Here is a 23,967-nt window from a genome sequence, read left to right as displayed (position 1 = left end):
GTACTATCTGCTTCCTAATTATAATGTGGCTAACTGAAAGGGATAGTTCACCCAAAAATCATCATTCATCCTCAAGTTGTTCTAAACCTGTATGAGTTTCTTTTGTTGAACACAAACAAAGATTTTTTGAAAAAGGTGTGTAGCCAAACAGTTGATGGGCCTTCCATAAAATAAAATAAAAATACTATGGGAGTCAATGGGGACTGGAAACTTTTTAACATTCTTCAAAATATCTTTGAAAGCAAAGAAACTCGTGCAGGTTTAGAACAACTTAAGAGTGAGTAAAAGATGAAAGAATTTCTATTTTTAGGTGATTTAACCCTTCAATACATTTAATTGAAGGATGATCTATTTATATATTATTTTATTAACTATTATCTATTTTTATTTATTTTTCATTCTCTGTTTTAACTTGTTTTAGAGACTAAATGAAAAAGAAAAACTATTTGTTGACTTCAATGTTAGCAGATATGTGGTGTGATATAGATATGGATATGGATAGTGTAGTGTGTACTTTAGAGAGGCTGTTAATAGTAGGTGTGTGTTCTTTGTTCTCAGGTTGATTTGCATTCTGCATCATTATTGCAAATCATATTCAACTGTTCATTTAGCAGATCTGAAAGAGCATTCAGTTTAGATTCTTCAGAGGATGAGCTGAATATAAATCACAAACATCCATGCAACATCAACTGAAGTGACTGACAAATTCTCACGTGGCACTCGTCTGTTTAATGCATCTTCCAGTCATATCTGATTTCATTCACGTCTCATCAGAATTTGCATCTCTTTTAGGACTGTAAGTGACTTGGAAGAAGTCGTTGGAAAGTTGAAAATGAAATTTAATGAGTATATTAAAAAAAGTCTTTAATTATATCCCAGCTGACAGGTCTCTGTTGCCTTGGACACATGCAAAACTGACTTCTGGGTCACGTCGACCTTTGTCAGCAGGCTGAGGGAGGAAGGCACGTGTTTCTGAGCCCTAGTGAACACTTAACAGTGGGAAGAGAGCCAGATAATATCTATTCTGGGCAAACTGGGATCACTCACAAAGAGCTGAAGTGATCCAAATGGAGAGCTGGATTCTTCAAAAAATTATATTAGGTGACCTCGAATTCATTCTCCCGCCTCTTTATCGCTTATCGTCATTTCATGTACAGCACCCGGTTTTTCTAAACTGTTACACATTTTGAAATCAGTCACGTGTGAATGTGAGCTCTTTGCACCTCTAATGACTCACATGGGAATAATTGAGGAACAAAAAATGATCAGTGAATCACCACTGCTTATTCAGTATGAAGAAATTTTACTTCTGGAGGATCTTTTTTTTTTTTTATCAGAGAAAAGGTTATGGTTAATATGTTTATGTGTATTTACTAACTCTCTCTGATTACCCAAAGTTTGATGCTTAACAGTCTTCAACACAAACTTTTTTTGTCCAACTGGAAACAAGTTCTGAAATGTATACAATTTTGTGTTGTTGTAAAATGGAGTACATCTTTCATTTCATAGCTTAAAGTGTTTATAAAACCATTACATTTTTTGCTAAGCCTGTCTGACTGATTTTTTTACAAACAGCCAAGCAAGAAAAAAGATTCAAATCCTTTATTGCTCTTTCTAGGTCTGTTTTATATTAAAATTATTATTAGCTATTAGTTAATCAAATTTTAAATAACACACTACAGTTTAATTAATTGTTTGGTAATGGTAAGGGTTAGGGTTATGGTGTTTTTTCAAGTCTCTTGTGCTCTCTAGGGCTGCATTTATTTGATCAAAAAAATATGCAGAAAAAAACAGTAATATTGTAAAATATTATTATAATGTAAAATAAATGTTAATTTAAATAAATGTTTTAAAAGTTCAATAGAGCAAAACATTTTAATAGAAATCTTTTGTATATTATAAATTACTTTATTTTCACTTAATCAATCATCTTTGCTGAATAGAATTAATAATTTCTTTAAAAAAATGTTTTTGAACTGTAGTGAAAGTAAAATAATAATAATCTCCATAATAATTAATAATAATTGAGCATTATAATGAACCAAATATAAATTATAAACATAAATTCTAATAAAAAAGAAGTTTCAGACACTTCTTTAATGAGTGCATATTAATCAATCACATCACATGCACTGCCTATTCCCAGACAGCATTCATCTGTGCCGATTATGACAGAGAGGTTGTTCTTGGTTAAGCGTGCTGTGATGTCCTGCACAGCTGCCCACAAGTTATTTTCATGGCGTTGGAGCGACGTGAAAGAGGATATTTGAGTTTCCCGGAACTGACACACTGTCTGACTGTTTCCATGGCAATTAAAACAAAAACATTTTCCGTTTGAGGTATGAGGGGGTGCGCATGGCATATCCCTACCATTTATTCCAACCAGATATACTCAGAAAACTGGTAATTGCAGTGGTCATTAAGAAGCATATTCAGTTTTTCCAGAAGGCATTGGAGACAATCAGTGCAACTCTACACTCTCACTGCTTCTGCTCTCTGTCTCTGCATCTGTCTGTGTCTATCCCTGTCCTACTCCCTCAAAATCAGACACCATGTTCATGGTTCCTTTGAAAGGTTAGCAGCAAAGCATGGTTCTTTATATAGTAGACTCTCTCATAGGAAACTCAAATTCAACATCTATATCGAGATTGAGATATATAGAGCCCTAGATGAATTCTTCATCCGTTCTTTCAAACTGTTGCATCACATCATTGTACTGCCAACAGTGCTTGTAAAAACGTGCTTAGTGTACTGCTACGGTCTTTTATCATCTTTTAACTCCATAATTAAAGATGGATTTTGCTGTATAGAAATATACAAATGTATCAGTATTCAAAACATTATCCAGCTACTCTTTTGAAATTAGCTTCAGTTTAAAACAAGCTAAACAGTAACATGTGTTCTTCTTTTTGCATGTGATTGCGCTTATAATAACGTGCTTTTAGTGTACTTTTCCACTTGAGTCCCTGCTGTCTCGTAATTTCTTCCTGTGCAGTATCTGCACTGATTCATCAGTTAAGTCAGCCATTCATGTTCAAATGTTCTTTGTCAACCTATTAATCACAAAACCAAAGTTCTTGCCGTTAGGCATTTTCTGAGGAATTCAAGTGTCTCTAGGGAAAAAGGAGTGTCCCGACACACGATCTGAAGTGTGTAAACCCTGATTGCCTAAGGTAGGTGTTAATAACTATATCTTTCACCTATTGGATGACTTACGTGAAGGGTGTCTCCTTTTCTCAAACCTAGCTTCTCATTGACCAATCTACTCTCTGAGATGGTCCAACATACCCCGGGGGTGTGTAACATGTGCTGTGCACCACTGTGGGTGGTTCCTAGACAGTGTAGCACATATGCCTCAATGAGACATAGGTGTGCTGAACGAGCACTTCTTCTTTTCTTCCATTTTTAGAGATCTATTTTTGCTTCCTACACTTTTGGCAATTATCTTTGCAAGTGTTTACATCAAGCCATTCACAACTGTTAAGAGTCTGCCGACCAGGCAGTTTGATTTTAGCAGTTTCTTCCTTGCTCGAGCGAGGTAGGAGGGGCCGATTGGATCATAGTACTCTCTCTCTCTTTCTCTTTTACACACACCCCCTCTCATTGCAGCTCTGCCAGTTCGGACTATGCTCACTTCCAAGGAAGGCTGAGTGAAGGAGAGAACAGTTTTCCTTTTCTAAGTTTTTCCTTTGCCTCTGAGAAAGTTTGAGAAGAAAGAAGAAACCCTTTTGATGAGGAAGGAAGTTAGCTAAACAACAACGAACAGACAGGTTGTATTTATTTTTAGTGTCTTTTTTGATTGAATTGGCAGCACGTGGCAGCAGGCTCTGCCTCAGGACCCTGGAGAGTGAGGTCATTCAGTGATTTGTTCTTCTTTGGCAAAGCTGTTCCTGTTTACTCAGACGCTGCTAGACTAAGGAAGCACAATGGTTGCTGGAATGGTAATGCCCCTTGACAACCTGAAGGCCATCTATGAGCGTCTGTTTCGGGATGGCGTCATGGTGGCCAAGAAAGACAAGCGCCCTCAGACCATGCACCCTGAGATTCCTGGTGTGGCAAACCTGCAGGTGATGAGAGCCATGGGCTCGCTGAAATCCAGGGGATATGTAAGGGAGACCTTTACGTGGAGGCATTTCTACTGGTATCTTACTAATACAGGGATTGTATACTTGCGTGATTACCTACATCTGCCTCCAGAGATTGTGCCCACTCCTCTACAGAGAGTACGACGGCCAGCTGCCACTCTGGCCATCGCCCGCAAGGCGGAACGGGTTCAATCTGTTGAGGGGCCAACTTCGTATGTTCCCAAACCCGGCAAAATGGGTGCAGAAAAACAAGAGGCTCTGATGGATCGACAGGGGTACCGTCGGAAAACAACAAGCATGGATGAACCTGAAATTACTGAATCCAATGACAGAACACCAAGGTTTAGAGGTCGCCCAGTGGCTAGCAGTCAGATCAAACCCAAAGGATCATGGGAATCCAAAGAGCAGCCAATGCTTTCTGATACTCGTGATTACACCAAAGAGATGGAACCAAGTGCTAGGAGGAAGGTTGCTATGCATTCAGTCTCTCATATGCCTTCTATTGAAACTCGCCATGCTAAGCCAGTTGAACAGGAAAAGATGGTGGAATGCACCAAGACAGGATTCGTTCAGAAACCGCAAAAGTTGAGCTCAGATTCGTCAACACGGGGGGCAACAGCAGTGGAATCCTCTTTGATCTCTGTCCATACTGAAGTAGCCAAAGAAAAGCCAAAAGAAGAAGTGCCTATCAAGGTCTCTCATGAAACAACATCCACAGCAACTGACAATAGCAAAACCGCCAGGGATGCTCGGCGTCCTACTCCCTCAAAACCGAAGGTGGAGAAAACACAGGAAACCCTTGTGATGAAAAATATGCAGGATGTGTCAACTGTTTCATCAGCAGAGGGAACAATTGCAGTGGAATCCTCTGTGTTTTCTGTCCATACTGAAGCAGTCAAAGAAAAGCCCAAGGAAGAAGTGTTTATGAAGGTCTCCCCGAAAACCACATCCACTGTAATAGTCGATAGCAAAACAGCTAAGGATGTTCCTCAACATACTCCTTCAAAACCCAAGGTGGCTCAAACACAGAAAACTATTGTGGCCAAAAATGTGCTGGATGTTTCAAATGTTTCATCCACAATGGGCACAATTGCAGATGAATCCTCTGTGTCTTCTGTCCCTACTGAAGCAGCAAAAGAAAAGCCCACGGAAGAGGGGTTTATTAAGGTCTCTAAGAAAACCACATCCACAGTAGCAGATAATAGCAAAATGGGTAAAGATGCTCTTCATCCTATTACCTCAGAACCAAATGTGGAGAAAACACAGAAAACACTGGTGACAAAAAATGTTCAGAATGTGTCAACTGTTTCATCAGCAGTGGAGAAAAATGCAGTGAAGTCCTCTGTGCTTTCTGTTTCTACTGAAGCAGTCAAAGAAATACCAAAGGAAGAAGTCTGTATCGTTGTCTCACAGGAAACCACGTTCAAAGGTGATAACAAAATAGATGAGGATGCTCCTGGTCCTACTCTCTCAAAACCGAAAGTGGAGAAAACAAAGAAAACCTTTGTGACCAAAAATGTGCAAGATGGCACGATTGTTTCAACAGCAGTGGAGACAATTACAGTGAAATCCTCTGTGTCTTCAGTTTCTAATGAAACAGTCAAAGAAAAGCCCAAGGAAGAACTATTTGTCAGTGTCTCTCAAGACACCACATCCAAAGGTGATACCAAAGAGGAAAAGGATGCTCCACATCATACTCCATCAAAACCAAAACTAGAGAAAAAGCAGAAAGCCACAAAGACCAAAAATGCTTCATCAACAGTGGAGGCAACAGCAGTGGACTCCCCTGTATTTTCTGTCGCTGATGAAGCAGTTAATGACGAGCCCAAAAAAGAGGCATTTATAAAGGTCCCTCAAGAAACAACATTTACAGTAACTGACGATATCAAAATGGCTAAGGATGTTCCTTGTCCTACTCCATCAAAATCAAAAGTGGAGAAAACAAAGAAATCCAAAAAGACCAAAAATGTGCAGGATATACCAACCATGATGTCAACAGTGGAGGCAACAGCGGTGGAATCCTCCATATTTTCTGTCTGTACTGAAGCAGTCAACAAAGAGCCTAAAAAAGAAGTGTGCTTTAATGTTTCTCATGAAACCACATCCACAATTGGTAGCAAAATGGATAAGGATGCTCCTTGTCCTACTCCATCAAAACCAAAAGTGGAGAAAACGCAGAAAACCACAAAGGAAAAAAATGTGCAAGAACAACCAATCAAGAATGAAAAAGTAGATGAGACCTCCATTGCACCACAACATGTGCCTGGTGCTAATGTGGATGAGGTGAAGTCAAATACCTCTGTTATCTCTCAGATGCCTGTCAAATCTCTAGAATCAGCAATGCCACTTCTGCCGAAGAAAGAAGAAAATTCGGCAATGCAAATTGCTGAAAAGAAATCAGAGATTAATCTACCACTGCATACTTTTGAGCTTTCTGTAGAGGAGAGTGTCAGCAAGTCAGCCGTCATAGCAGTGCCACCCACAGCATCTAGTACTGTTCAAATGACTGACAAGCAACAGAGAGTACTTGTTTCCCAAAAAACAAAGGAAACCCAAGATGCATCTAAAAATGACAACACTAGGCCTTTAAAAGTTCATGAAAAGGTGGAGATTCCTGAAGCTATTTCTACTGCTGAGGTTAAGGCAGAGGTTAAAGGTCACAAACCTGACCTCAGCTCTAAATCTCAGTCCCTATCTAAAGGTGCTGAAGTGACGATTACCACAGCTATCTCCAGCAAGACTTCAGAAGTAGTTGTGCAAACTTTGAAATCAAACATAGAGACACCAAAACAAATTGAGTCTGTTCAACAAAAGTCATCACCAGCAAAACAGACTGAGGAACCTGCAATCACAGAAGAGGCCGAAGTTGCAAAAGACAGTTGTACAGAGGATGCCTCAAAGCCTTTAAAAGGAAAGAAGAAAAAGAAATCTTCAAACAAAACTCCTGCTGTGGTACAGGTCCCTCCACCTATAGCTGAGACAAAAGTGACAGAGGTAAAGACAACAGCTGAGGATGCACGTCGGGTTGAGGGTCCTGAGCAAGTTGCAACAAATGACTCTGCAAAGACATCCCCTGAAGGAATGCACGATGTGGATAGCATGCAACCAACAGCTGTACAGAATGAGGCCCCGGTTCACAAAGGGGAGGTGGAGCCTGCTCAGCCCTGGGCTGAAAAACGGGAGGTTCTGAGAGGAAAAACATCCTCCTCGCAGAGACAGTGGGAAGCACCGGCAGCCTCAGCGTCAGCAGCTACAGCAGACTCAGCTCAGCTCACCCCCCTCCCTAAACAAGGGGAACCTCCCAGCGTTGCACAACACACGGCTGCTCCTGACACACAGCAGAGCTCAGAGAAGCAGAACAGGTTTTTGGCTAGCAAGGCCCCCACACAGCCTGTCATCACTGGACCCCTTCCTGCCACCGAGATCACCTGCGACGTGCAAAAGCAGTCCACAGACGACGCCATGCGGAAGAAGATTGTTGTGGTCGAGGAAGTGATTGAAGTGCAACAGATTGCCAGTCCTGTTGCGGGACAACCTGCTACACCCTCACTGACAGAGGTTGCAGGAGATGATTTGGACTATGATGTCTTGGAAGAACTGGCCATAGAGCGTGGCCTCCTGTCGGATGAAGAGACTTGGGATCATTCACTACAAGAGCCAGAAGGCAAATCCTTCCCCAACTTCATTGAAGGTATGAGTCCTTTTTCAGTTCTATCACTATATTTCAAATGTGCTTTGATGTCAGTAGCACTGCTCCGGTTTCCATCCGTATTTGCTCTGTGGGAGGTTCAAGGTGACTGTTATAGTGTCAGAATAGTTGTGCTGTTATTAGACTGTTGGGCATGATTTTCTTGAGTGGTGTGTAACTTTATATGCATGATATTTGAGTGAATGATGCCTGAGCTTAATATTTATTGAATGAAACACAAGTACATTTATAGGTTTTCAAGATTTGTGCAGAGAAGCTTATACTTCTTCACTTTTTTTTATTATTTTTTAAATATATTTTCTTCAATGCAGACAGTTTAAAATCAAATTAGCTTGTATAAAGATATGGACAGTATCAACAACTGTAGAACCTCTTTAAAAATGCTTTGTCTATGCAACAATGCACATCTTTTTGTAGCTGTATTTATTCAACATTCCTGGTTTATCGCTGTTTCTTTCCACAGGCACAAATCTGGGCATATTTGTTTCCAGTTATATCGAAAAATGAACCTCTCACAGTGATTCACACCACACCCACACCCAAAACATCAAATTATGCATGCAATGTTTTGCAACCACCCTTTTGCCGTGCAACATTTTGGGACTAGCTAGTGATTTTGTTGCAAGTTTTCCTTCTTCAAGGGGAATACCAGACTGCTGGTAATGAGTAGTTAAGCAGCACTGTGTTTCTGACAATACAATGTTTGGAGTCAGTTCTCCCCTCCCTGTTGCCAAACACAACCCATATAGTTTTGTCTGTTCTTGGAGTAGAAAAAGAGTCATTAAACAACAAAATCAATGCTGTGTTTAGAGGATCCTGTGTGGCACTCTTGCAGGAAGCACGTGTGTTTGGTTGTTTCCTCTAGATTGTCTCGGTTTCCAGTGGTCAACTATTAGCTGGTGACTTCTGCTTTGCCGCTTTGTGTATTATGTAATGGTATGCCACAGATTAGATGGAGTTGTCCATCCCAAATTCCACCTTTGTTTTTCTCCCCATTGCTCTGGAATGTGTGCTGCAGTTGCCTTTGTTGTTGTTAGCTGTGCATTTCAGTTGATGCTTGTACACTTTAAATGCAAAGACATTTAATGAAACCACTGATTTGTTTCATTTCATTTACTGGAACAATCTACTATTGTAGATTTCTCACAGTAAGCGGTTAAGTTTTGCACAATCTAATGGGTGTGCTTAGTAGGTGAATCACAGAGGAAAGATCCAAAAACAATTAGCCTTTTGTTTGAAGGTTTTTGTTAGTCACTTCATCATGACAGGTCTTTTAGGAATCCACAGTTCCTGAATTCCAACCAAACACAATTGGATTTGAAAAAGGAAAAAGCATTTATACAATATTATGCTCAGACTAACTAACTCAAGTCAGATGTGCTTGAGGTTACATGAGAGATCTCTGTAATTTTATGCTGCCCCCTACTGTATCTCTGAAGACCTGTCTATAGAAAAGAACCCCTTCCCCGTAACACTTTCACATGAAACTTTTTAATAGGAGCTCAGTCACTTAGTTGTTTAGTGAAATTTTAGCCTACATCTAGGACAAAGTATTTATTGTGCCTAGCACCTTTTTGTTCTTCTGTAATGGTCTAGAAGCAATACTTTATTCATTAACAATCCTTCAGTCATACGCTGGACTTGAAGCATGAAGTTTGAGACTGTTCTCTGTTCAAGCAGAAATGTGTTGTGCAAGTTTGTATTTCTGCCCGCCTCCACCATGAATTCCTGCATGTTTTTGATGTTGTGACAGGCGCTCTGTGATGTTCTCAATGCCATGTGATTGTGGTGCAGTCCATGAGTCATCCAGTGAATTCAGAGAGCCAAATGAATCTGACCTTTAAGAAGTCTTATCAGACACATTCAATGGCTCTCTGGTGTTGTGATATCCATAACTGGCCCTCCGCCTCTTGTGAAATGAGACCTTTTGTAGGGATGAGTCCATGTTCTGGGTATAGAGGAAATTCAGGCTAGTTGACATACTTTTTATTCCATTGATTCTTTTTTCTTCTCAGTTTAGGATTATTTTTTTAGTTCAACTTCTGTTTATAGCGAGCATACCGTCCTAATTAACCCGTCAGATTAACATCTTAAAAGTTCTACTGTAACAGCTTTTTTAAAAATATGATATTGGAATTTTGTATGCATAAGGCATAATTGTGTGTATAAAGCATAATGTTTATAACATATTTAAACTATCTGGTTAACATCCGATGCTAAAGATTCCACACAATCTTATTAATCTTGGTTGCCTTTATAAATACAATATTATTCATTGTTAACTCATAATGTGTTAGAAAGTTAAAGTAAGTTACTCTTAATGTAAAAAAGTATATTAGTAGAAATATTATTAATGTTAAATATATTACTCATTATGAATGTATTGCAATTGGATTTTAACACAAAATATTATATTTACTGATAGTTTCCTCATGTGAAAACTAGCTGCACACTCCTCTACATCTGCTTGTTTGTTTTATATTTTGTTACACCTGGTAACATTATGTCGATGTAGTTGTTAGCTTTGTTAATAATAATAAACCCATGAAACTATATTACTACTTCAACTTTCTGAATTTGGAAAACTAAGCGAGTGCTCTGATCAAAAGCCTTGTCTTTTGCCTTGACCAGTTTTTCCGGGGAAAAAAGTAGCTGTCTCAGATCTCATCACGCCTCAATAAACCACCTGTGCTTCTACTGACAGTAATATAAAAGATTTATGACACATTCCTCTGAAATAGCAGTCATTTTGATATCACATGAGTCTTTTCTGTCTACAAGGTTAACATGTCCCCAGGTGAATCAATAATGACACACAAGAACTCATATTTTAATTCTCTGCCAGGAACTGATTTTCCTCGATGCTTTATCCGTAAAGTAATGTTCTTGTTGTTTCACTGGCTGTTTTAAAAGTTAAACAAAACGGATTTTAGAAAGACTGAAAGAGTATTTTCTTGTAAAACATCCTGTTCCAGTCTTTCAGCTTCAAAATTTCACATTTAATTCAATGTGTTACTTGCCGTTGCATTGAAACAGTTATCACTCGCCGCCAGTAAATTTCACAAATAATTATAAAGTAAATCCAACACCATATTTTTTTTCAGTGTACAAAAGGATCACTGACTTTATGCTACTGACACCTACAGGTGTGGATGCAGCATCAGTGGAAAGCAGCTTTGTTTGTGTGTTGATGCAAGTACAGGATATTTGCGGGCGCATTTACATTTAATTTGTGATAAATTTTTTAAGTGTCTTATAATAAGGTCCTATCGAAATAAAGTATTTAATTGGTCATTAGATCTCTGACCCGCATGAGGAATAAAACTTCAAGGCTTCTGATGTGACTAATCTTCATGTGAGTGTACATCCGTTTAAATATATTTGTCAAAAAAGGTGACGCACTCATATTTAGACCTATTTGTAATGTATTAAACAGCCCCAGTGGAGTCAGACTGGGACTGATTACTAGATTTGCTCAGTCAATGATTATCTTATTTTACAAAAACAGTTCCCATGCCAAGTCCTGCAAATTAGATGCCTTCAAATACTGTATTTAATCACGGTCATAAGGGCTTTAAACATGAACATGAAATCAACACTCTGTCAACGCCATAATTCACAATGCCACATGCTAATTTCAGTGGATTGCTGTGAAAAACTCTACTATATTTAGCATACGTCTGGCTCCATGTGTGGTCTCTAAAGAGTCATGATATGGCACAAGAGAGAGGTGGAGATTTCCAGTCATGCCAGGCTTTTCCCATTACCACATTCCATATTTCAGTGGAAAAAATAAGAACCCTGGCACTCGTGGGCTTGGGAAGGTCTCTGGATTGAAAATGTTAAAACAGAGTCCAGCATTGTGAAATATATTGGAGAAGGAATGGAGCTGTCAGGATACAGACCAGGAGACAGAGGTAAGTGAATCAAACACAGCTTTATTTACAGATGATCAGAGTGCGAGGTGAGTATTCACTCAATTTAAGTGCAGAAGTCGTGAAGGAAACTCGTTGTGGGGTGAAAAGCAGGTAAGCACTTTCACTTTGGATAAGTTGACGTCAAGCAATCTCAGTTCAGTAATCTTTGTCTCTTCTCTTTCAGATGCAGATCGGCAATCAAACAAACTCAGTTGAAACACTGGAAACTCAAAGGAACACAGGATCTCAGGCAGCATGGACTCAGACAGGATTTCTGAAGACAGCACAACAATGACATAAAGGTGAGTGTTTCAGGTAAGTATACATTACAGCTTGAAGTCTGGATGTGTCAGAGGAAACGGAGACAACGGATTATGGTCTGTTCCTGTTGGAGGCTTGACCCAGACTGAAATCACAGGGAATGTTTTATGTGTTGACTGATGAGGTTAATGATTGGGAACAGGTGCGGGTGATTAATGATCCTGAGAGTGAGTGCAGGTGTTCTAGAGGGAATCTTGGGTAATGTAGTGCAGAAACCAACGGTAACCGTGACAGTACCCCCCCCTCTCCGAAGGCGCGTCCTCGCGCCGTATAACATCCAAAGGGGTGGGAGGGTGGGCATCCTAGATTCCAGGACGGTCCAGGCAGAGCAGGCTGGTCAGGGGACCAGGGCGGAGCAGGCTGTGGGCGTGGCCAGGGCGGAGCTGTCGGACCCTCGGGTGTCCAGGGCGGAGCTGTCGGACCCTCGGGAGTACAGGGCGGAGGTGACCCTTCGGGTGGCCATGGCGGTGAGGACCCTTCGGGTGGCCATGGCGGTGAGGACCCTTCGGGTGGCCATGGTGGTGAGGACCCTTCGGGTGGCCATGGTGGTGAGGACCCTTCGGGTGGCCATGGTGGTGAGGACCCTTCGGGTGGCCATGGTGGTGATATTTTTTCAGGTTGCCATGGTGACACTGGGAACCTTGTCGTAAAGACCTCCGCGGTCCCCCTAGCAGGTATACTGCGCCCCCCCAAAATTTTAATGGAGAACTTGTCAGGTTTTGATACATGGCTAGATGAGGCAGGGGGAGAAAGCAGCTCTAGGCTGGATAGGACCAGCGACGAAGGCAGCTCGGGGCTGTGCAGGATCAGCGGCGAAGAGGGCTTTAAGCTGGGTGAGACCAGCGGCGAAGGAAGAGCTTTTGGGAAGACTGGCACTGGCTCTTGCTCGTAGGCTGGCTCTGGCTCTGGCTCTTGCTTGAAGACTGGCTCTTGCTCCGGAACTGGACTCGGAACTGGACTCGGAACTGGACTCGGAACTGGACTCGGAACTGGACTCGGAACTGGACTCGGAACTGGACTCGGAACTGGACTCGGAACTGGACTCGGAACTGGACTCGGAACTGGACTCGGAACTGGACTCGGAACTGGACTCGGAACTGGACTCGGAACTGGACTCGGCTCATCTGGGCCGACAACTGGCTCTGGCTCTTGCTCGAGGACTGGCTCTGGCTCTTGCTCGAGGACTGGCTCTGGCTCTTGCTCGAGGACTGGCTCTGGCTCTTGCTCGAGGACTGGCTCTGGCTCTTGCTCGAGGACTGGCTCTGGCTCTTGCTCGAGGACTGGCTCTGGCTCTTGCTCGAGGACTGGCTCTGGCTCTTGCTCGAGGACTGGCTCTGGCTCTTGCTCGAGGACTGGCTCTGGCTCTTGCTCGAGGACTGGCTCTGGCTCTTGCTCGAGGACTGGCTCTGGCTCTTGCTCGAGGACTGGCTCTGGCTCTTGCTCGAGGACTGGCTCTGGCTCTTGCTCGAGGACTGGCTCTGGCTCTTGCTCGAGGACTGGCTCTGGCTCTTGCTCGAGGACTGGCTCTGGCTCTTGCTCGAGGACTGGCTCTGGCTCTTGCTCGAGGACTGGACTCGGAACTGGACTCGGAACATCTGGGCCGACGACTGGCTCTGGGGGCATGACGCTCTCAGTCTCGGCGGGCATGATGCTCTCAGTCGCAGGCTCGGCTGGACTGGCGTGAAGTGCAGGCTCGGCTGGACTGGCGTGAAGTGCAGGCTCGGCTGGACTGGCGTGAAGTGCAGGCTCGGCTAGGCAGACGATGTGCTCAGATTTAGCTGGGCAGATAACAGGCTCTGGCTCGGCTGGGCAGACGACTGGTTTGGTGGATTTGGTGAAACGTAGAGCAGATCTGCGAGCTCCCCGGACGGACATTAAAGCGGGGTCAAATAACTTGGACGCCAGATCAGCACTGTTTGAAACCAGCTTTCGTGACCTAGGCCAGGTGATCTCCGCTATGGGTCCGGAGCGGTGAAGGACCGTTACCTTTTCGGGCAGGCTTGGGCTGACTGGATGCCTGGGTTTAGTTGCGTTGACGAGGGAAGCAGATTGGACGTGGAGATCAGACTGGATGTCTTCCACAGTGAGTGATGAACCACACACCCACAGTGTGCGGTCAATGAGTTTGATGAGAGGTAGATCGAGATCATCCAACAGTAGTATCTGGGCAAGTGGATCGTCTAACCCGCTCCAGAACTGTTGCTGAAGGAAGTCCTCATCCCAGCTCCCATCCTGATAAAGGCAAAGGAAAACTTTAGCAAATTCCTCCAGAGTCCTACCGTTCTGGTTGAAAATAGTGGATTCCTTGGGGTTCACAGAAACACGGTCTGCGGGCTGTGTAGGATCCATAACGGTATGCGGTCAAGCCTTCTGTCAGGATACAGACCAGGAGACAGAGGTAAGTGAATCAAACACAGCTTTATTTACAGATGATCAGAGTGCGAGGTGAGTATTCACTCAATTTAAGTGCAGAAGTCGTGAAGGAAACTCGTTGTGGGGTGAAAAGCAGGTAAGCACTTTCACTTTGGATAAGTTGACGTCAAGCAATCTCAGTTCAGTAATCTTTGTCTCTTCTCTTTCAGATGCAGATCGGCAATCAAACAAACTCAGTTGAAACACTGGAAACTCAAAGGAACACAGGATCTCAGGCAGCATGGACTCAGACAGGATTTCTGAAGACAGCACAACAATGACATAAAGGTGAGTGTTTCAGGTAAGTATACATTACAGCTTGAAGTCTGGATGTGTCAGAGGAAACGGAGACAACGGATTATGGTCTGTTCCTGTTGGAGGCTTGACCCAGACTGAAATCACAGGGAATGTTTTATGTGTTGACTGATGAGGTTAATGATTGGGAACAGGTGCGGGTGATTAATGATCCTGAGAGTGAGTGCAGGTGTTCTAGAGGGAATCTTGGGTAATGTAGTGCAGAAACCAACGGTAACCGTGACAGGAGCTGTCTGGTCTATAGAAACTGGATTTATTTTATTTTATTTTATTTTATTTATTTACATTTTTGCATTTGGAAGATGCTTTTGTCTGAAGCGACTTACATTGCATTCAAGGTATAAAAAGAGTACTTATTATGGAAATAAAAGAATATACTTAAGTATAAACTGAATAATTTTTTTTTCTGACACTTAATTGCATGTCATTTACAATCAAATAAAAATGTATTAGAGTTTAAAGTTATATTAAAGAGATTATACTTTCATGACTATGTTTCTTAACACACTTAAGTACACTTTTAAATCATTATGTTGAATAATCATGCTTTAAAAAAAGTATACTTATTTGGATGTTACTAACATACTAAAGCACAGTGACTTGATTATAGTCTTATTCAATATTACAGTTAATGTTAATATTAATATATATATTTGAATATACTAAATTGCAACTTCAGCTTTACTAATGTGTAATTAAAATCCATTTAAATAGGCCATATCATTTATTTAAGCTTTATTTAACCAGGCAATTCACTTAACAACAGAATTCTTATTTACAACAACAGCCTGGCAAAATATAAGTTCCAATAGAAATGACACTAAAGTATATTTTAGTTCACCATAAATGCTTGTCCGTATATTCAAAGTACATACAAAGATTTACGTAAGTCCTAGTGGGCCAAGTTAAACTAATTGCATTTAAGTAAGTTTCAGAACATTTAATACAATTAAGCACACTTCTTTTTTATTTTGTTCCCATTATTCCTCACAAACTTAATGAAACGGGCGTCTTGGTGTCTAACAGCAGTTGGGAAGGTAAAGCTGAGACTGTGATGCAATATCATAAAATAACTCTATGATCATCCAGGAACAAGCTGGCCGCCGCGGGTTTCATCACTTTCTAACTGTGCCAGTGTGAGCAACTTGTGCGGCATGATATTTATATCCACGGTGAGCTCTTTTACCCTGCCCCACTCACAGTGCCCCACTCACCCCCCCACCCCGACCCCCTCAGCCTCCGCCCACCTAATTGCAAAGCCACCGGGAGCAAGGCTGACATATCCTAACAGCAGGCATGGCCCGTCAAAAATAAGAAAGGCACAGTGCCGACCAAACAAACGGAGACTCTTTTCTTTGACTTTATTGGCGTGCTCTTGCTCTGGTTGTCTGCTGTTGCTGCTCCCCAAACTTCATGAAGATCATACCTGGTAGGTCAGATGACCAAGATTGTGTGTCTTTTTCTATATGTTTGATTGCGCTTGTGTTCGACGTGTGAGAGGAAACGTTCTGTGTTGACATACACACACACACGCATTCCATATTTAAAAACTCTCACACTTCAGTTATCTGTGATGTGTTTTAGTTTTGGATGATTTATTTTTTTTTCGTCCCACATTGGATGCGGTGTGAGCGCTCTCATCTTCCTCCAGCTTACCTGGAGGAGTTAGCGTTGGCCAGGTCAGGCGGACGGATATATCACGGTAAAGAGGGTGGGCGGGTAGAGAAACAGGTCGAGAAATTCTCTGTGTCTACATGGGAATGTGAGGTGTCCCATATATGCGCTATTTTTGAGAGCTGTAAAAAAGCTTCCACCTGTTTTGCAGTCTTGGAGCAGACTTCTCCCACGCCTAATAACAGAGCGTCTGATACAGCGGAAATGTAGCGGAACTCCAACGTTGCTTTGGTTTCAAAACATTATAGTTAATAGTAAAGAATTGGTCAATCAATATGTTTAGCTTTGTGGCCAGCATCTATGACATGACTTGTTTGTAAAAACAAAAACAAAAGTGGGATGTTAATGGACTTACTATGGAACTGCTTTCCATTGTAACTGTCTTCAAGCAACAGCATACAAGTGTTATTTTAGTATTATTTATTTGCTATTATGTACCAATATTTTTGGCAACACTTTATTTCGATGGTCCGCTTTAGTTACTATAACTTAACTACATGTACAACTACCAACCAGTAAAGTATTAATAGACTGTCTGCTTAATATCTTCTAACACTTTATTTTGATGCTTCTCAATAGACATTCTTCTGACTATAAGTAACTTTGCAAGTACACGTCAACTTATTCTACTAACCCGAACCCTAATGTAACCGTCTACTAATACTCTAATATGAGTTAGTTGACATGTAGTTGCAAAGTTGCTTAAAGTTAGTAGAATGTTTAAAGTGGACCATCAAAATAGTGTAACCATATTTTGATATCTTTCAGCTTTCATTTTAAATGTAGTTATTTTATTTATTTTGTCATTTTGTGTTTTTATTTCTGTTTACACTTAAAAATGCTGGGTTGTTTCAATCAATTTTTGAGTCAAATATGGACAATTTAATTTAAAATTTTAAACCAATGGTTGGGTTTGTCCATATTTTTTAATTTTTAATTTTAGTTCTTCAACTTGAACATCAAGTTTCAATTTATTTTTCATTAAAGTGTTTTTGAAGTTTAAGTTTTCCATGTAATATTTATAATTTATTTTATATCAGCTTTATTTAAATTAAGAGACGTTTTTCATCTGTATACATGTAACAGCTGCTGTCAGTAGACCTTAAAATCAACATCATTTACAACCCAAGTGGGTGTTACATACCAGAATGGATCCAAATGGCTGGAGGGGGTGAAAAATAAATAATTGATGTCAACAAAAAGGCACAGTGGTTTAAGACGTGGAGTAAGTTGGATTACAGAACTGATTTTTTAATCGCGTTCACCGATGAATTGTTCAACATAAGACCGGAAACATGCGTTAAAGGGTTAGTTCAGCCAAACATTTTAATTCTGTTATTAATCATTTTCCCTCGTGTTGTTCCAAACCTGTAAGACTTTCGTTCATCTTCAGGAACACAAATAAAGATATTTTTAATGAAATCCGAGAGATTTCTGTTCCTCCATTGACAGCTACACAACTACCACTTTGACGCTTAAAAAAGTTAAGCAGTTTCAGTTGAGCTTCTGTTTATGATCTCTGATCAATGTTTTTATGTGAATAAAAGACTAAATTCAAACTGTTCATCATATAAAGTGATTGTGTCTCTTCAGAAGATTTGGACTAAACCGCTCAAATCATATGGATTAGTTTTACAATCTCTTTATGAACTTTTTGCTGCGTCAAAGTTTCAGTTGTGTAGCTGTCAATGGAGGAACGAAATCTCTCAGATTTCATCAAAAAAATCTTCATTTGTGTTCTGAAGATGAACGAAAGTCTTACGGGTGTGGACATTAATGACATTCTTTTTTGGGTGAACTATCCCTTTAAGAAAGTAAATAGAGACTTTTAATTTAGACTGAACCTGGATTAGTTATGAGTATTTGTGTTTTTAAATTGCCAGTTGGTTAGTTGTTTTAAAGTGCTAACGACTGCACACTTTCCTCATTGCCTTTGGGTGTTTCGTTACCCTTGGATTGATGAAATTCTTGAACTAGTTTGTCCCGAGAGTCTGGTTGTGTCTTCTGATTTCAAACTCAACCAGTTCTGCAAAGCCTGGTGTCGTGTTAAATGTTCAAACAAATCTGGTTTGCCAACTTTTCAGTCTAACATTAACTCTAATTTGATGTGATTTTAAAACCGGTTCACACTTTGAGTTGAAAGACATCTGTAGTGAATGAAAAACTGTGAATGTATGCGCAGTGAAGTTTCATCTGCTCCAGGTGTGTTTCCAGCATTAGAGATGACATGGGAAGGGCAGTGAGAAAGAATAGAAGAAGACAAGATAATATAGTAGAGGAAACTCCCTTCAGAAGGAAGGAAGGAGAAGTGACTAACTCGATCCCCTTTGACTCCACGTTTGGCTGAGAGACTGGTGTCTTATTTTAAATGTCTGGCCTCATCCCTAACTCGGGAACACACCCCACGTCACCCCATTCCCTCCACCTGTTCCCGCTGCCGGCCTCGTCCAGGGTTATCCCTGGTTTATCCCAGCCCCAGGGGCGTCACTAGGCCCTTTTTAGGGGGGCTTCAGCCCCCCTAAACTTCTGCCCAGCCCCCCTAAAAAATATTTGATTAATATATTTTTTATCGCTTCAGTCCCCTTTAAAAAAACTCATTTGAAACGGCGGCAAGCTGCGTCAAGTTTCGGCTCCTCCCCTTATCTGAGTCTGCTTGGATTTAGCGCATTTTTCAATCTGCAGGGGCGCCGAGCAGAGCGAGGTGTGTCGTGAGTGCATTTATTGATAGATTGCTATGATATTACATCTGCATCGGTGCAGTTCTTTGTCATTTATGCATTGCAGTTTACATAATGTAATGTTACTGGAGCATTGGGAGCAACACGGGACGGTTCGGTTTCTCATCCAATACCAATACGTTTCGCTGCGTTCACCTTCAGCCCTTATCAGTGTGATAGTTGTTTTTTTCTACAAAACAAAAATGAAGCGATTAACACCCATGAAAACATACTTTAGAAAACGATCATGATTTATTTTAATTTACTTTTTAAACTTTAAACATATTATTTTGTATTTCGTTATTACATTATGCTGCCATGCACAGAAATGATTAAAGACACACATCATTGTCTGAAAGCACTAGATGGCCTTGAGAGAGAAACATCATGTGGAGTTATTTTGTTTTGTATTAATAAATATAGTTTTGTATATATATATAATATAATAATGTATATATATATATATAATATAATAATGTATAATAATTAATATAATATATAATAATATAATAATAATATAATAAAATATAAATATAATAATGAATCAGTAGAAGTGTATACATATATTAGAGTAAGAGTAGAGTAAAGGGATTTGTGGTTTTCTTTTAAGCACTTGATTTATAGAAGTGGCAAATTGATAATTCATGTTGTTATTTTTAATAAATAGAAATAAATATAGAACAGATTAATCATATTGCCAATAGACAGTTACATTAATACACGTTTAGCTGGTTAGTTAAATGATTTGAAATTAAATAGATTTTCACGGGGTGACTTGATGAATAACCAACCGTATTGTTGATTACAAAGCTTAAAAAATAAAATAAATAATTTATATTTCATTGTAGATGGACTTAGTTACCTAGCTTTCCTGGTAGCTTTGTCTGAGAAAATGATTCATAAATCAACCTATCAGTTGACCCTATGTTTACTTTCTTCACTGACAGACAAAAATTAAAAGCCTGTATCAGTCAAAGCTCAGCTTTAGGAGGGGAAAAGACAGAGCAAGATAAAAACAAGAGAAAAAGAGTGTGATGCTGATGAGGTGAGAAAAAAACAGCTGCCCGCACATGGTTTTAAAGCTATTGTCATCCAATTTTTTTGGCCTTCAAAACATCTTAAAATGCACATATGTAGATCAGAGAAATCTAAATTTTCTCGGGGGAGCATGCCCCCGAACCCCCCTAACTACCTCACATTCGGTACCTCAGTGATTATAAAACCGTGCCATATGCATGTTACTGGATGAATGAATGAAACTACTTAATAATGAGCATTAGACCATAAACTAACTTTTTTTTTTTTTTTTTTTACATCATACCCTCATTGGGGGCTGAGCCCCCCTAAAATTAAAATCCTAGAATCGCCCCTGCCCAGCCCTAATGCCACTGAGCCCCTCAGAGTCCGCTCTCCCCACACTGGTGCTTTTCCTGCACATTGCCTCTCTCTTTGCAGTCTGGCGTTTGAGGCAAAACAGAGGTGAAGGTACGAGATTTAAATGAGAAGATCTGGGATGTTCTGGAGTTCTGCGCTTGTTTTATCTTGCCTCCTCTTCTCTTGCTCTGCCAGGGCATTGTGGGCAGTAAGATTAACCCTTTAATTCCAGTAATAGAGACGTCAGATAATGGGAAAGGGGAGTGGTTATTGGATTCATTTTGCTTTGTCAAAAGCTTGCAGCGTATCATGTTTATAGTGTGTTTATAGTATGTTTATAGTGGTGATACTCTCATACTTTTTTTTATACATATTTTTCAAAACATTTTCATACATTTTCAGATTTTTAAAAATTGATTATTAACAGTCATGCACAGTTACTAGTTAATTTTTATTTGATTTTCACTAATTTCTCTCATTACCACATCCCCTTTCACCGTTTACAACCGGTTGTAAATGGTGAAAGGGGATGCGGTGATGAGAGAAATTTGTGAAAAAAAAAAAAAAAAAAATATATATAAATATATATATAAATATAATATATATAATATTATTTTTTAATTTTTTGTATTTTTTTTAAATTATATATTTTCAAATTAATGTGCCAAACCTGAAAGAGCATAATGTATAGATACTGCACATGCATTTTAAAAAAAAAAAGCCATGTATTAAATTAACATTAAATGTATGTTTTGGTAATGATACATAGGTAAAGGAAATGAGGTCTAGGATTTCAGCAATGATAATAAATATACTTTCTATTTTTATCTATTGTTTGTACAAGAATAACAACTTGGCCTAATTTCTTTTGCATTACACTTCCATCTACTAAATAAACACAATAACACTACATGAAGCAGTGATTGCTGGTCCAAAAAGGTTATTTCTGCAAGAAAATAGGAATAAATATTAGAAAAGTCCTCTACAAAAAATTGCAGGGCAACGTTAAGTTGCACTTTAAACATATACATGTGTCCTCTGTAGTTTCAATCTAATGTAGATATTGGGCTGACCTTCACACAGGTCTTAAATCTCATGATGTCCTACATGTGAAGGTCTGAAACCTCTCAAATGTTAATGTCTCTTGGAGAAAGATGACTTGGGAAGTATTTAGGAAGGTCATACTTCCTTTCACACCTTCATAACTCGCCTCTCAAACATGTCTGATCAAGGCCATGTATCTTATCTTTCAGCCTGTAGAACGTGAGAGGTGAGTTTACAGTTTGCACTGATAGCTCCCAGGTGTCAGATGCATACATTTAGAAATATGTTAGACAAGTTTATAAAGAAACCGGTCTAAAGTTGTTGCTTTTGTCTGCATTGGAAAATAGTGCAATAACACTTATTAAAGTATAGTCAAAGAGTTGGACACTTGTTTGTTAGCAGGGCATGGAGGAGACTTTCATATGAGATAGATCAGTATATCAGATGAGATAGATCAGTATATCAGATATGAGATAGATCAGTATTTCAGATATGAGATAGATCAATACTGACCTCAGATCAGTATTTGAGTCCCAGTGTCTGTAAATAAGGATCTGTTTTCCAGAATGATCCATGTGTTGTTGTGACGGAGATGACCTCTGCTAGCGGTTGGCTGGTGTTCTCTGTCACTGTCACTCTTCCTCCCCTCCTCCTTCATGATCTTGTTAGTTTGATCATAAACCTCTATGGGCAGGATAGCACAGAATTTATTACAGATGATTACTTTATTGCTTTGTTCATCCTGTGTCCATTGTGCATTCTGTAAGGAGAGAATGAAGTGACGTGTTATATGATTCTGCTTCATTCTGGGGAAGGTTTGTGTGTATGAGAGGTTCTGATCTCATTCCAACATTTTCTCTGTGAGCTTAACCCTTTATGCTTCTATATTTCTACTGTGCTATTAACCAGACCTGTCATGTGGAGGAGAAATGCGCAAACAAACAAACAAACAAACAAACAAACAAACAAACAGGTGCAGTAATGATGCAGGTGCCAATGCAAAATAAAAAAATTATTGTATAAAACAACTACTGTGAAGTTAGTTGATTGAGTGATGGATTGATTGATTGTAAGATACATTAATAATGCAGGTGCCAATTCAAAATAAATAAATTATCGCATAAAATAACAAATTATTTATTTATTTATTTATAAGGTTGCTGTAATAATGTGGGTGCCAATACAAAATAAATAAGAGATTGCATAAAATAAAATAAAATAAAATGCTATATTTATCCTATCCTTTATTCTATGACATCTTTTATTTTTGTCGTTGATACCTGCAATATTACTTCACCTTATTATAAATAAGTAAATAAATAAATATTATTTATTTTATTTTATGCAATCCTTTGCCTTATTCACCTGCCAATACAAAATAAATGATTGCATAAAATAAATAAATAAATATTTATTTATTTATGTATTTTGTGCATTAATAATGTAGGTGTCAATACAAAATAAAGAATTGCATAAAATAAAATTGCAGTTTATTCATTTATTTATTTATAAGGTGCAGTATTAATGCAAGTGCCGATACAAAGTAAAGGATTTCATAAAGTAAATAAAAAAAAGCTAAATGTATTTATTTATTTACTTACTTATTTATAATAAGGTAAAGTAATATTGCAGGTATCAACGACAAAAATAAAAGATGTCATAAAATAAAAAAATGCAAAAACAAATTAAAAATTATTTCTGTAGTATTAACTTATTGTATCTGTAGTTTAATTGTCTGGTAATAAAAAGCACAAAATACATATTTTCATGTTCTTTAATTGACAAAATCTATAAGCACACAGTAAACAGATCCTGTGAAAGTAACAGCAGTGAGAGAATTGTTAGAGGGACTTAATAATGATCTATAAATCCTGTATTGATGGAATAAATCTGCTCATATTCGTTGAAAGAATCGGGGAATATGTGAGCACTTCTGCAAGGCTGTAGTATCACTGTAATTCACAACTTTGAATGGCAAATTACATCAAAACTTTGAATAACAAATGGAAGTCCAGAGGCTCAGATTTTCCATGTGTTCAGTGAATAAATAAAAGAACATCAGAAACTTTTCTGTATATATTTCCAAGTCAAATTCATAATACTATAGGAGAGCTCCCAGATGTCTTGTGAAAAATGGCCCCGTCAGAACGTATAACTGCCATAATGGAAAGTTCCAGAGCCGGGATGTGAACAGCACATATGTTTGCATGACTGTATTGTTCAGGGAGCAGCAGGGCATTAAGAGCGTATTTCAGGACCCGTGAAGTGCTTTACACTTGATTTATGAGCTTTTTATACCACAGGGATACTTTTGCTTTCGTTTGACCCTTCGCTCGTAACTCAGGTTTCATAACACACTGTGGTACAGCTTCATGGTTATACACAAGTCAAAAATTTAC

General features: G+C 39.4%; 1 protein-coding gene across 1 annotated transcript in view; it reads left to right on the top strand.

Moving 5' to 3' along the window:
* The first annotated feature begins 3,591 nt into the window (after positions 1 to 3,591).
* Positions 3,592 to 23,967, top strand: part of plecb (plectin b) — an 82,986-nt gene continuing 62,610 nt past the window's right edge. Inside the window, 1 exon segment of the mRNA XM_081389041.1 lies at positions 3,592 to 7,776. Coding sequence (XP_081245167.1) covers positions 3,927 to 7,776 — 3,850 coding nt within the window. The 5' untranslated portion in view covers positions 3,592 to 3,926.

This window comes from Scardinius erythrophthalmus (genome assembly GCF_964197995.2).
Source record: "Scardinius erythrophthalmus genome assembly, chromosome: 16".
NCBI classification, from domain to species: domain Eukaryota; kingdom Metazoa; phylum Chordata; class Actinopteri; order Cypriniformes; family Leuciscidae; genus Scardinius; species Scardinius erythrophthalmus.
The sequence above is the reverse complement of the archived record's forward strand: the minus strand, read 5'-3'. Positions and strand labels throughout refer to the sequence as shown.